Consider the following 14,890-nt stretch of genomic DNA (forward strand, 5'->3'; position numbering starts at 1 on the left):
ACCATCTAAAAGTGTAATTTTTGGGGTTTTACACATTCAATATATGTCTGTAGAAGGATAAAAAAGTTGTTTCAAGGCATAGGTGCATGGGTAACTTTAGGAAAAACACTCAAGAAGGGATGTTATTGGGAAAAACTTATGAAAAATAAAAGTATTAGATTGTCTGTCTACATGAGTAAATATCCCATCTAAAGCATTTTAAATCCTATTTAATGGTAGTACACAGTCTGTCCTGCAATAAATATTAGTATTTTTAATGTGAATATGGCATAAATATGCATAATAAAGGATTTTGTGGCAAATACACCCATTTAAAAAAAAAATCTTGTGTAATTTGTTTTGCACTGAATAGCCATACCACTTTTAATTGATTACTTGTCTCTCATTTGATGTTGTTAGACAAAAAAAATGGATATATCTTGATTGAGCTGTGTCTGATGGACTGTGAAACGTTTGAGTTGCGAACATTTTAGTGTTAGATAGATAGATAGATAGATAGATAGATAGATAGATAGATAGATACTTTATTGATCCCCAGGAAATTCAAGGTCTCAGCAGCAGCATACATACAACACAAACACATTATTTAACAGCAGAAAGAGTAATTAAAGTATATAATATAAAAACACCACTAAGCAGTAAGGACAGTAGAAGATAAAGAATATGCTAAATATACTAAAATACAAATTATACTAACACTTAATACAATATATAAAAATATACTAAAATACAAATTACAAAAATACAAATTATACTAACACTTAATCTAAATCAATTCTAAAAACAGTATCCACATAGTGGTGATTAATAAATCAGAGGCGCTTGCAATGACTGAGGCAGGGACTGAGCCTGTGATTCTCTGTGCATAGTAAGGTATGGTAAGGTGCTCTAAGGTGCTCTGTGTGAATGAGTGTCATGGTGGTAGTGCAATGGTGATAGTGGTCATGGTGATAGTGCAAATGAGTAAGTCAACAGTGCAACAATGCAGAAATAAAGTAAAGTCTATATATTTATATATTTAACTATTTAAGAAAATGCATAAGTGTGGCCACAGTTCGGCTGTGGCATGGAGGGGGTGGGGGGGGGGGTTATGCATATGTGCTAATGTGCTAATATAGCATGCAAACAGTGAGGCATAAAGACAGTGGTACAAGTGGCTAGTGGACAGACAGTACCAAACATGGAGGGGGTGAAGAGGCAGACAGACTATGCAGAGAAGTCTATCTCTCCTCTTCCCTTAAGTGAGGCATTGAACAGTTCAATGGCCCTGGGGACAAATGACTTTCTCAGTCTGTCAGTTGTGCAAGGCAGTGAGGGAAGTATCCAGCTGATCAGGCTCTTCTGCTTAACAATAGTGCTGTGGAGTGGGTGACACTCATTGTCCAAGATGTTGATCAGTCTGTTCAGGGTCCTTTTGTCAGATAGTGAAGTGATGCTTTACATAAACAAAACCAAACGATAATAACAAATAAAAGCATAGAAGGGCAATATAGTCAAAGAATAGTTAAAGGTAAAGATCATAATAAAAAAAAAACATAAAACACAAGGTAAAATCATTTAAAAATAAAGAATAATTAGTAAGCAAAACAAAGGCAAAAGTAGTAAAAAAGTAATAAAAGACAAAGTAGAATAATTATCGAGGCAGATTCAGAATTTGTAACTTCGCACAGTTAGCAGAAAGCGCCTGATAGTGAAGTGATGCACTCCAGTTCAGCTCCCACCACAGAGCCAGCTTTTCCTTACCAGCCTGTCAATTAGCCCCACATCCTTCTTCCTTGTGTGCTTCCTCCCCAGCATACTACTGCATAGAAGAGGACGCTGGCAACAACAGACTGGTAGAACATCCTGAGGAGCTTACTGCACACATTGAAGGACCGCAGCCTGCTCTGCCCTTTCTTGTAGAGTTTCATTGTCTAAACAGACAGATAATGAATATGTTACTTATTAAATGGTAAAATGCTGACTCTGTTTGTCTCAAACACTTTTCTGGATAAAATTAGGGTATTGCTGTGCATGTTTCACAGAGTGCATAATTATGCTATTTTAATTGCATTTGTAATCACAATTGTAATTTCAATCAACTGTGCTTCACCCTCTGCAGTTAGAAGGTGATAAATAGAATCAAATGGGATTCAGTTTCATTAACTTTACAAACTATAAAGAGAATAGGCAGTCAGGAAACAATGTATGTGAGCTTACTTTTTCTGTAAATACATTTTTCCAACTACAATTTTTGATGTTTGCATTTTTGCAGGCAATGCTTTAACAGTCAGTTTTGATTTTGTCATCCCCTCTTGTTGTTGATTGGGCTGACATTTTTTTTGTTTGACGGAATCTGAACTATGGTGTTCCAGAGTATCTCCCTGAAAGGAGAAAGGTGGGCGTGGGCAGGCTAGTATATAGCACCACCTGGTAAAATATGCTTGTTAACTGCATGATAGCATAGCACAAATTACACAAGATTCTGAAAATGTATGGTTTACCATAATCCACTACACTTGAAATGTGTTGGAGTGGACATCAGAAACAAAGGTCATTTATTTTGCCATTAGTATGAGGTTAAAAATTGATACAAACTCTTTGTATGGTTTATTATTGTTCCTTATGGCATCACCATCTATGTAATGTAAGAAAAATAACATTTGGCGACATATATGCAGAATTGTATTTGTATTGCATATTCTCATGTGCTGGAGTGGACAGCGTTTGACAGAAAACTTTGATGGTGAAGTTTAGGGTGATTTCCCAGAACCATACATGTTTCTGATGTTCATATTGTTTCTGGGCATGTTGATAGAAGGTTGTTGCTTGGTATGAAGTATAGCAAAGGTATAACCCTCTGCCAAATAGGGTCAGTCTGTTGAGCTCTTTCTAAGACTAATGTCAATTTTTTGTTGGACGGAATTTTTAACTTTACTTACAACACCCACATATGTCTGTTATCATTATGTGTTCAAAGAGTGGAGTGCACGCACATCTACAAAATTTAAACAGGTGCTGGGTATAAGGCATAGTCAACAATTGAAAAATAAAAAGATACCCGGCACACTGTTTCTATAAGCTCCCAGAGTGGTTTATTCACAACGTTTCGACCAGAGGTCTTCGTCAGGTAGATGCCTGACGAAGACCTCTGGTCGAAACGTTGTGAAAAAACCAGGAGCTTATAGAAACAGTGTGCGGGTATCTTTTTATTTAACATTATGTGTTCACTAAACATTGCATTTGTAAGATGTTATGTCATTAATGTGGTCAAATTGTCTGTCCATAGTATACTTTTTCTAATATGAGTTGTGGAAGTGGTTTAGATTTAAAATGTAACACCAATTTGTGCATAAAAATGACTGAAACGTGCATTTTGTGCCAAGAAATTGTATGTTTACCGTTCTTTTTTCCAGTTGTTAAGGTGCTCCAAAGTGTAGCCATTAATAATAACATATAATCATGGGCGTAGATTTAGGGTGGGACGCTAAGGACTAGTCCTAATCAAAATTTTAAGATGACAATATTGTCCCCACCAATATTTTAGCGAACTTATTTGTACTGCTGATCATTCCGACAGCCAGCACGACAATACAAGAAACGTCAGGGTTATCTGACACGCAGGCTACACGCATGGAGAATGCCAATGCACAGGCTACTTTGCAGTGGCAGTCAAGCGAGCAGGTGCGTCAACGACAACGGTAAGTTACCAGGGCTGTCTGCCAATACATACCCCATAAAAGGCCAAAGTAAAACATTTTGATATTGAATTTGACTGACAGAGCTTTCAATTCGGCAGCCGTGGCCTACTGGTTAGCGCTTCGGATTTGTAACCGGAGGGTTGCCGATTCGAACCCCGACCCCTCATTGCTACCCGAGCGCTGCTGTTGTTGCAGGCAGCTCACTGCGCCGGGATTAGTGTGTGCTTCACCTCACTGTGTGCTGAGTGTTTCACTAATTCACGGATTGGGATAAATGCAGAGATTATATTTTCTTAAATGCAGAGATTAAAATATACTTATACTTACAATTAACCACATTATAATCAATAGGCCAAAATCATAATTGTGTATCTGTGCCGAATTTCGTAATTCAAGTCCAGTGTAGAACTGAACTAGATGTACCGCATAGCGGTACAAAATATGACCGCCGCTCAGTCCTGTACATCCATTCCGCGAAAATAAATCACACTTCAATTTGTCTCCATATTTTACTCCATCCCCCACTCTTGAAACTTTTGTGTATGCTTGTTTGGCATGCCTGAGTGTGTGTGTGCGGCTGCACAGAAAGTAGCCTACTGGTGCTGAAAAGGTGAATAGATTGTAGAATAGCCAAAGAAGATGTAGCATTGTTATAAAACCTTTAAAATCTCTAAACAATCACAAGTAGGGCAGTTCATCACAGTTCATCCATTGCAACTGGATTGATGAAAGGTCACTTACACCTGTAGGCTACATTGTATTTGGGAAAAGCAAAAGGTATCAGCATAATGTTATTTATTTATTTATTTTTTATGTATTTATAAACAAAAACATCTCTGTCAGTTCCATGCCGTTTTCAACAGCTATCAAAAACAAAGGTCATTTTGGATGGATGGATTTTTGTGAATGTTTCTTCTTCTACATAAGATTTTAGTCATCTTTAGTTCATGTAATACTTTATTGTCAATGCACAAATTAAGTAACAGTAGTTTGAAACGTTATTGTTAATGCACAAATTAAGTAACAGTAGTCTGAAACGAAATGCTGTTTTACATCTAACCAGTGGTGCAAATAACTGACATGTCCAAATGGGCCTTGTGATGAAATCAAAGTCCGCTAGACTGTTCATACACATTTTAACTGGCCAAAGTTGAAGAGCTTCTGTCCGTTATTGTTCGTGGGCAAATATAGGCTGATTCATGTTCCCTTGCATTGTGTAACTGAGGTCCATGGCTAGTCTGGCTTTCATCAGACCAAGCTCAATCTTTTAAGAAATCAAAAAAATAAATAGCGGGCAGATCAGGCTGGGTTCACCCAGCCTAGTCCATAGGCACCGATATTGTTTAATTTTCAGATTGAGATATACACGCTCTGGCTATTCTAAATGCAAAAATGCATTAGGGAGTTATGACAAAACTGTAACTAACAAACTAGATCCAAATAGAAAGCTGTTAGCTTCCCTAAGGTAGGATTATAAGGTAGGCCTATTCACAACATAAATTGTCAATAGGCTATGCTGGCGACACAAATAAAAATCTCCTTTGGAAACCAATGGCTTACGAATTTACAGTATCAAGCGGACTTAAACTGCCATATCGTGGCGAAAAGTTGTAATAACATTCACGCAGCTCCATGAGTCAAGGAAAGCGAATGAAGTAGCCACTTCTAAATGGGACCCACTACACAGTAGCTTAAGGTGTGTTGCTAAAAGCAGCCATAATTAAATGAAGGTGTCATTGTTTGGATACTTCACACACACGCTTTTTTTAATTTCACAGACTACAACTACCAAGCTGGAATCAAAGCACATCGATTCCCCTCTCACACCCTGCACGCACTTAAAACAAAATAAACAGGCGCCTCAGTCTCACGCATGTATAGGCAAAACTGTATCAGACCGTGTAACATTGGTAAATCTTCCATTGCACAGAAAGATTTTGTAGCACGTGCAATAAATGACAGTCGAAAGATACAAACAGTGCTGCTATCAATTTGTTTGGTATAACCGCATTTTATAGTTTTCTACAAATGCAATCAATCAAATGGGCCTCCATCACTCAACCAACGCTTAACGGTAACATTACCTAGGTCCTTATTGATATCATAAGATTAACGCATCTGCAGTAAAACCAAGCATGTCCGATAAACATCCTCAGATTTATTTCGGCTTCAAGAAGAAATGGGAATTACACTTCATGTGAACATCGCCCTGTCCTTATTAGATGTTCGCTGCGTAAATTACAGTCCTTGTAGGAAGTGTCCATTGTTTTTCCCCAACCCACTTTTAACTTCCAACAAAATTACGCCTCACTGCAACGATCGCCATCTAGTGGACAAATGACTACTTATCGCCAATACTGAAAATGCAGCCATGATGATGATGATGAATATTTATTTTGGCTTTCTTTTGATCCTACTGAATTTGTAATTATGTATCGGCCGCTCTAATACCGATAGTATGTGGGTGCCTGTGTGTGTGCATGTTTATATGTGTGCACCGCCATTTACAGGCCAATGAGTGTACAGTCACTAAATGTACACATAACCTAATTTTTTTTTAGACCCCCATGGATGAAATTCTACGAAACTTGGCATACCCCCAGACCCCCAGAGAATGCCAGGTCAATCATACACATACAATTTGGTGCAGTTCTGAACATCTTAACTGAAGACAGGGGCGATTAAAGCAGAATAATATTGCATTTTCATTTTTACCAGGGGGGGGATGGGGGTGTGCAAATCACAAATGAGTGATTATGAGCCAGGTTGATGTGGGCCCTTGAGACCAACATACCATAAAAGAGAACTGTGTCTGCCCACAGAGAACTGTGTCTGCCCTACCCTCCTTTCGGGGTCCAGTCCAGCCGGGGGCTGCAGATCAAAACGAAAAATGACGGTTCCATGCTATCCATGTGGGGTACATGCCCACCAAGTTTTGTGTACCCCGGTCTTTCAGTGTCCCGAATCCTTGTTGGTGTAATCCACTAAATGTACACATAAGTTATTTTATTGTAGGGCCCCATTGACCGAAAGTACACAAAACTTGGCATACATTCGGAGGGTGTCATAATGATCCTACACTTTTAATTTCGTGCAGTTTTGACCTTGTCAGCCAGAGATATTGTGATGAAAACACCTAATTTTTTAGCTTTTAATTTTTAACTAGGTGGCGCTATACATGAAATAAGTGGTAATGGGATGGGTTGACATGCCCCCTTAAGACCAACATACAAAAAAAAGGTGGACCTCCTAGGCCCTACGGTTCTCGAGATATTCACAGAAAACTGTCTCCGGCCACCTACAGGCCAGTTGGTGTATAATAACATAAATTAATTTATTGTGTGGCCCCCATGAACGGAATTCCACAAAACTTGGCGTGCATACAGAGGGTGTCATAATGATCCTACACTTCCAATTTCGTGCAGTTTTGACTATGTTAGGTTACAGATACCTTCAATTACACCACCTCATTTTTACTTTTTTGTGTTTAACTAGGTGGCGCTATACATGAAATGAGTGGTTATGGAATGGGTTGACATGGCCCCTTGAGATCAACATACAAAAAAAAATGGTCCTCCTAAACCCTACGGTTTTCAAGATATTCACAGAAAACTGTGTCTGCCCTACCCTCCTTTCTTGGGGTCCAATTCAGCGGGGGCTACAGATCAAAACGAAAAACGATGGTTCCATGCTATCCATGTGGGTTACATGTCCACCAAGTTTCGTGTACCCGGTCTTTCAGTGTCCCGGAATCATTGACGGAAATTTGGGCATGCTAAAAAAAAAAAAAAAAAAAAAAAAAAAAAAAAAAAAAATCTGACTAAACCTATATGCGCTGCGCGGCGGTCATAATAAGAAAATCATAAGGCTGTATATCCAACCTCAAGACTAACAAATACACATGTGGCACCACAGTTATTGGCACCTCTGTATCAAATACTTTGTAAAGCCTCCCTTTGACAATGAAACACCTCGTAATCTCTTCCTATGATATCCCATTAAATTGTAGAATAAAAAGCAAGGTATATGAGACCATTCCTCTTTACAAAATCTCTCCAGATATTGTCCAAATGCTTAGGTCCTCTTGTGCATTCTCCCCTATCATGGTGATTTCACCCCACTGCATGTTTTACTGGAGATCAGATCAGCGGACCGAGATGACCATGGCAGAAGCTTAATTTTGTGTTCAGTAAACCATGTTTGTGTTGATTTGGGCAAATGTTTTGGTTAATTGACTCATGACCACTTGAAAGTTCTTAGACACACTCATCAACTTTAAAAAGTTGAATATTAACAAGCTTCTGCCTAATAGTGACACATGATTTTGTTAAAAACAATATTTATCTCTCTATGACATGTTTATGTTTTCTCAGAATAAATTTACCGAATAGAGTTTTCCTCATTGTTTTCAAATAAAACTAAGAAAGATAAAGATAAGAAATAAAGCTTAATATCTAAATATATTTTTTTATATCTGTTTTTAGTCAAATAGGGATTTTGAGGGCCGACACTGATTTCAACGTTTGAGTTTTTCAAAAATCAATATATCGGCTGATAGTCATTTTTAACAAACACTATGTAAAAATGTTCTCCCATAACATATATGGGGCATTATGTATTTGAATAGGCCTAACTATCAAGTTTCCTAATGAAAGGCCCTTCATATAGAGTAATTCGTTTTGTCGTATAGAATAGAAAGAATAGTAAGAATAAAAGAGCTCTTTGCACAAACTACATTGCGAGCAGTTTATGCTTAATGACTCCACCTTTATGCAAGCAAAACATTTTACAAATATGATCAGTTACTTTACTTTAAGCCTTTGAAGCCTAAACCATGCTCTTCCTTACTTGTAACACCTTTGTTGAAATGCAAGAATTTGGCCCCGGGGACCAAATTTTTTCCCCCGTAAAAGTCTAGTGGGGCTACATAACATGCTTATCAAGTTTCATGTGCCCCAGTGTTTCGGTGTCCCAGGAATCATTGACCAAAAATTCAGGAAGTAGATTACGAAAAAAAAAAAATCCCTATGGATTGGCTACACTAGCGGTGGTCTTAATAAGAGGAGAGTGCTTGGAATAATGGCACATCGTTACCCATTATAAAACAATTTGAGTTTATTTAATTTTTAAAGATCTTTCTGTTTTACATGTGATTATCTTTCAATAAATATCTGTTGGTTAACATTAACATTAGGATATGCAATCAATATACTCTTAACTATCTATCAAAAACCTGACTCAACCCTCCTCTCTCCATATGAATGAGTTGCAGTTCCTGCTGAAAAACCACAGACCAGTGCTGATATTTTTAAGTTTTAATATGTTTCAGTGTTATAGTGTCATTGCTCTCATGGGATGATAAACAAGTAGGCCCATGTTCAAGGTTACCGCCAGTCTTAAGCAATCCCCAAACCATATTACATCACCTCCAGAAGCCAGCAAGAAGGCATCAGATATCATTATTAGCCTGCACCACATGTAATCCAAACCCAACACAACCATATAAGTCCAAAGTCCATAATCAGTAGCTATGAATGTGTTATATTTCTGTGTGTCTGTGCTGTGTGTGTGTGTCTGTGCTGTGTGTGTGTCTGTGCTGTGTGTGTGTGTGCGCGTGTGTGTGTGTGTGTGTGTGTCTGTGTGTCTGTGCTGTGTGTGTGTGCGCGCGTGTGTGTGTGTGTGTGTGTGTGTGTGTGTGTGTGCGTGTGTGTGTGTGTGTGTAAAGGTCTAGGATGCAAAGGAGCGACTCCTCCTCCTCTGTGTGATGGCTGGGTTCTGCTTGGCTTTGGCGAACATCTCTTCTTCCTCAAAAATATCGGCTGTGTCGTCAGGCTCCACAGCAGTGAGGACAGGCTCCACAGGCACCGACTGCTCCTCAACCGCTCTCACAGGCACCGACTGCTCCGTCTCCATGGAGAGTGTGTCCTTCTCGCCGAAGACGAAGGAGGCGGCGTCCACCAGCCCCCCTACCAACCCACAGACGGCCATGCCGGAGCCCAGCAGGTAGATCTTCAGCAGCCCCCGGCTCCCACCCTGCGCCATCAGCTCACGGGCAAATGGAAGCACCTCCTGCATGCTTTGCATCTTGGACTCGGCTGACCTGGTAACGTATAGGTGACAAACCATTAGGATACACTTGGTCCTCGGGACTTGATAGATAGATAGATAGATAGATAGATAGATAGATAGATAGATAGATAGATAGATAGATAGATACTTTATTGATCCCCAAGGGGAAATTCAACTTGTAATGTTGGTTTGAGCTCAGTAAGTTTACTGATTCTGCTGTTAGACTGGCAAATGGATTAAATGCTGCCTACTTTTGTACAATGATTTTGGAGACAATTTTGAAACAATGTTATATCATGATTCTTCTGTCATTGTTCTATAGCTGTGACTGTATGGCCATCAGCATCACAATGTTGAAATGCACTGGAAACACTGTCATCTTTAGTTATAAGTAATGAAGAATCATACTTACATGAAAGGATAGTCCAAAACGATAAAATGTAATACAGTATGTGATGAGTTGTCCCGGTATCAGTGGGTAAGGAGCCTTTGGGATCCATCCTTATGAAGACCTAGAACGGGGAGGCTCCTCCCACCTGATTCATACTCATGGGAAGAGATTGGCTCGTTGAGCTGTGTTAACTCCACACAAAGGTCATTATTGACAGTGGGAAATTCACACTTCATCAATAAAAGAGCTTGCTACAAACAGAGACGTACACAAACCACTTGTGAGGTCACGGGTAAGCTTACTGGAAGTAACGCACAATGACATAGAGGAAGGATGTTGCATAATGTTGTACAGAGTCTATAACACTGAGAGACAGTCTTGTTGTGGTATGGGTGGAATATGTATGAATATCATTTGTTCATAATTAAGAGCTTTACCCAAAACGTTGACCCAGAAGTGTAATATGTATAACAAAACTCAATAAATGTAAGACATGCTTCAGTTTTGTAGCCACTCAGTGGTGTGCCTTTGTGCATGTCTCTATCTCTCTGTGTAGTGTGTCCCTGTCTCTCTGTGCTGTGTGTAGTGTGTCCCTGTCTCTCTGTGCTGTGTGTAGTGTGTCCCTGTCTCTGTGGTGTGTGTGTGTGTGTGTCTCTGTCTCTCTGTGCTGTGTGTAGTGTGTCCCTGTCTCTCTGTGCTGTGTGTAGTGTGTCCCTGTCTCTCTGTGCTGTGTGTAGTGTGTCCCTGTCTCTCTGTGCTGTGTGTAGTGTGTCTCTGTCTCTCTGTGCTGTGTGTAGTGTGTCCCTGTCTCTGTGCTGTGTGTAGTGTGTGTAGTGTGTCCCTGTCTCTGTGCTGTGTGTAGTGTGTCCCTGTCTCTCTGTGCTGTGTGTAGTGTGTGTAGTGTGTCCCTGTCTCTCTGTGCTGTGTGTAGTGTGTCCCTGTCTCTCTGTGCTGTGTGTAGTGTGTGTAGTGTGTCCCTGTCTCTCTGTGCTGTGTGTAGTGTGTGTAGTGTGTCCCTGTCTCTCTGTGCTGTGTGTAGTATGTCTCTGTCTCTCTGTGCTGTGTGTAGTATGTCTCTGTCTCTCTGTGCTGTGTGTAGTGTGTCCCTGTCTCTCTGTGCTGTGTGTAGTGTGTGTAGTGTGTCCCTGTCTCTCTGTGCTGTGTGTAGTGTGTGTAGTGTGTCCCTGTCTCTGTGCTGTGTAGTATGTCTCTGTCTCTCTGTGCTGTGTGTAGTATGTCTCTGTCTCTCTGTGCTGTGTGTAGTGTGTCCCTGTCTCTCTGTGCTGTGTGTAGTGTGTCCCTGTCTCTCTGTGCTGTGTCTAGTATGTCCCTGTCTCTCTGTGCTGTGTGTAGTATGTCCCTGTCTCTCTGTGCTGTGTGTAGTGTGTGTAGTGTGTCCCTGTCGCTCTGTGCTGTGTGTAGTATGTCTCTGTCTCTCTGTGCTGTGTGTAGTGTGTCCCTGTCTCTCTGTGCTGTGTGTAGTGTGTCCCTGTCTCTCTGTGCTGTGTGTAGTGTGTCTCTGTCTCTCTGTGCTGTGTGTAGTGTGTCCCTGTCTCTCTGTGCTGTGTGTAGTGTGTCCCTGTCTCTCTGTGCTGTGTGTAGTGTGTCTCTGTCTCTGTGCTGTGTGTAGTGTGTCCCTGTCTCTCTGTGCTGTGTGTAGTGTGTCCCTGTCTCTCTGTGCTGTGTGTAGTGTGTCTGTGCTGTGTGTAGTGTGTCTGTGCTGTGTGTAGTGTGTCCCTGTCTCTGTGCTGTGTGTAGTGTGTCTGTGCTGTGTGTAGTGTGTCCCTGTCTCTCTGTGCTGTGTGTAGTGTGTCTCTGAGGGAGAAGGAAAGGGCTACTGAGTGACTGTGATCATGATCTGATCATGCAAGAGTCAGACAGCCCAGTGAAGGGACAGGGATGTGTCTTTGGCTCAGTGAGTCCACTTGTGGGCTGTAGGTTGATCAGAGGGAAGCCAGAAACACACACACACACACACACACACACACACACACACACACAAACACACACACACACACACACACACACACACACACACACACACACACACACACACACACACAGGCTGAGATAAATAAATAAATAAATAAAAATCTCTGCATAAGCTTGACACTAATCCGGGAGCGAGGTCATCGCTCTGTGAAGTTATATACAGGTGGTCAAAAAATTAGAATATCGGCGAAAAGTTCGCTTTTACCCCCTAATTTAGTTAAAAAAGTGGATCTTTCATATATTCTAGATTCATTAGATATGAAGTGAAATATGTAAAGCCATGTTTTGCTGGTTTATAGCTCATGAAAACCAAAAATGAATATCTTAAAATATTAGAATAAAGAGGTTATATTACAGAAATGTCGGTTTCCTGAGCCTTTAAACTCTTCTGGTTCAGTAACCACAACCACAATCATTGGAAAGACTGCAGACTTGATAGTTGTCCAGAAGGCACTCATTGACTCATTGAACTAAAATAGGGGGAAAAATTTACTTTTCTACGATATTCTAAATGTTTGAGACCCACCTGTAAAAGAAGCAATACCAAACTGTTTCCACCTGAATGCCATCATGAAGCCAGTTGGCCCCTAGGGGGTGCTATACTACTGTGCTAATCAGATAATAAGTGCCACACACAGGTTGGCCAGTCATGATCCTTTACTGTCATTAGACAAATAATCAACAATCATTCAGTCACATATAAGATGACCAACATTAATATGTTTAGTTTGTTAGGTCAACACTAACACCACTTAATACAAAATAGACTCGGATAGAATTGAGAGATTTGTTTATACAGTTTTCCCTATAATATCAGAGTTCCTGTCCGATCCAATCTGAAAATACATAATCACCATTAATGCAACACCCTGAGACCTTGTGACAGCTCTTGGGCTAGGATGCTGGCGCAATGTTGTGGAGCTGTGGCACAATCAGGCTTGTGACCCCGAGAGCTTCCCTCTGGCCTGGAGAAGAGGGTGTGACAGCTGGACCTCCCTGGACCTCAAGGCCCGGCTGTCCCTGGAGCCTGTGCTTGCGTACGAGGGGAAAGAGGATGACATGTGAAGCAACACTCTCTTCTGTCTTCCTATGCGGTCCACTCTTACCTCTTGTGGCCAGTAAAGTGATCCAGACTTCTGACCCACTTCTGCATGAGTGCCAAAAGGGCATTTGTGTGTGTGTGTGTGTGTGTGTGTGTGTGTGTGTGTGTGTGTGTGTGTGTGTGTGTGTGTGTGTGTGTGTGTGTGTGCATGTGTGTTTGTGTGTGTGTGCGTGTGTGCCTGTGTGTGAGTGTGTGTTGTGTGTGTGTGTGTACACCATGATCTTTTGCCCAAAACAGCAGACTGTATTTCCCAGACAGGCCCTGGGTCAGCCAGACTGCTGGGGTTGTGTGTTGTATGTGTTGTCTGGTGAAGTGACAGCTTCTTAGAGTTATACATTTCACTTGTCATTTCATAACACCTTGTGTTACTGCTCACTGATCACGCATGAGACTCACAGGGCCCAGTCAGTGCATGCTATTCTGTAATGGCTACAGATGTGAATGCTGCAGATGTGCTACTTCTTCAGTGCTTTGTTTAGATAAAGGCTTTATTCTTGCACTGTATTTCCTCTCTATGCACTGCCTTGTATTATGCTGTTGTCTTATTGAGAGTATATATCCTCCTGAGAACCAAGAAAAAAAAGTGTCCAACAATTTATTTTTTTTGTGATTTCCTTTCTATTTAGGATAAAAAAAAAACCTCTTACAATTTTTATTTTTTTAAATTTATTTTTATTTTAAATTTTATAGCATGCCCCCTGTGGTGGACAAAAGGACCGTTTTAGTATGAAAAGGTAGCCATGAAAATAGACAAAAATGGACAAATTATGCTTTTAGTGGTATTAAATTAAGGGTAAACTTAACCAAATATAAGGGAAAATGTTATTTATCCTTCTAGATTACTTTATTTGCATTTTTGGACAGTTGTATTTCTTTTTTCTGGATTGTTCATTTCATTTTCATGTTTTTCTTTCATCTGCGATAATTCATTTTTTAGTCTTACTCTTCCTCGCTATCTTCTTGAGGCACAGGTTCATAGTCCTCATCTCTGTTTCACTCACTCATCACCTGAGAGCTCCAAATCTGCCCCCCCCCCTCATTCATCCTATACAAATTATCTCCTAAATTTCCCCAAAAAAATCAAAATATTTTGGTCCTGGTGTCCATTATAATGGACATTCATAAAGTCACTATTATTTCAAAATGTAAATAACTTAACTTCTTTCAAAATTAATCATATGATTCCTGACATTTTCATTAACAAGACCAGATATTGCCATCATAATGAATGCTTAATAAGAAGACACTATTTGACTTATCTCTCCTCCTTCCATAAAATGTGCTTGTTTTGATGTCAACCATTTTTGAGAACCAGGAAGAGGAGGTTCCCAGCAACCCAGCCAATCACATGATATATCATTAGAAAGCCCAGGATGTCCTCATTAAAAGACCACAGGAATTGATAGAATAGCTCAAAGGGGTAGAGGGGTATGCATCTAGAACTTATGTCCACTACAGAGGACATAGGTCTATGGATTGGTTCTCAGGAGGATATTGCATTTTCCATGTCTTGCAGTACCTTGACTGGAACATAAGACATTCTGCTATAATGGTAAAGTATCCAAAAAGTTCATTTGAATATGAATCCCAACCAAGTGCAAAAGCTTTTGGTGTGTAATGAATGCAAATCCATCCGCAGCCACACATGCACATACA

General features: G+C 40.3%; 1 protein-coding gene across 1 annotated transcript; it reads right to left on the reverse strand.

Annotated features, from left to right (window-relative positions):
• Positions 1–9,366: 9,366 nt before the first annotated feature.
• On the reverse strand, positions 9,367–10,265 carry g0s2 (G0/G1 switch 2). The gene is made up of 2 exons (XM_048241603.1): positions 10,162–10,265; positions 9,367–9,780 (listed from the first exon to the last, which is right to left on the reverse strand). Coding segments are annotated over exons 1-2 (375 nt in total). The 5' UTR covers positions 10,164–10,265; the 3' UTR covers positions 9,367–9,407.
• Positions 10,266–14,890: the final 4,625 nt, after the last annotated feature.

The sequence above is a fragment of the Alosa alosa genome, chromosome 4 (genome assembly GCF_017589495.1).
Source record: "Alosa alosa isolate M-15738 ecotype Scorff River chromosome 4, AALO_Geno_1.1, whole genome shotgun sequence".
Lineage (NCBI taxonomy): Eukaryota > Metazoa > Chordata > Actinopteri > Clupeiformes > Clupeidae > Alosa > Alosa alosa.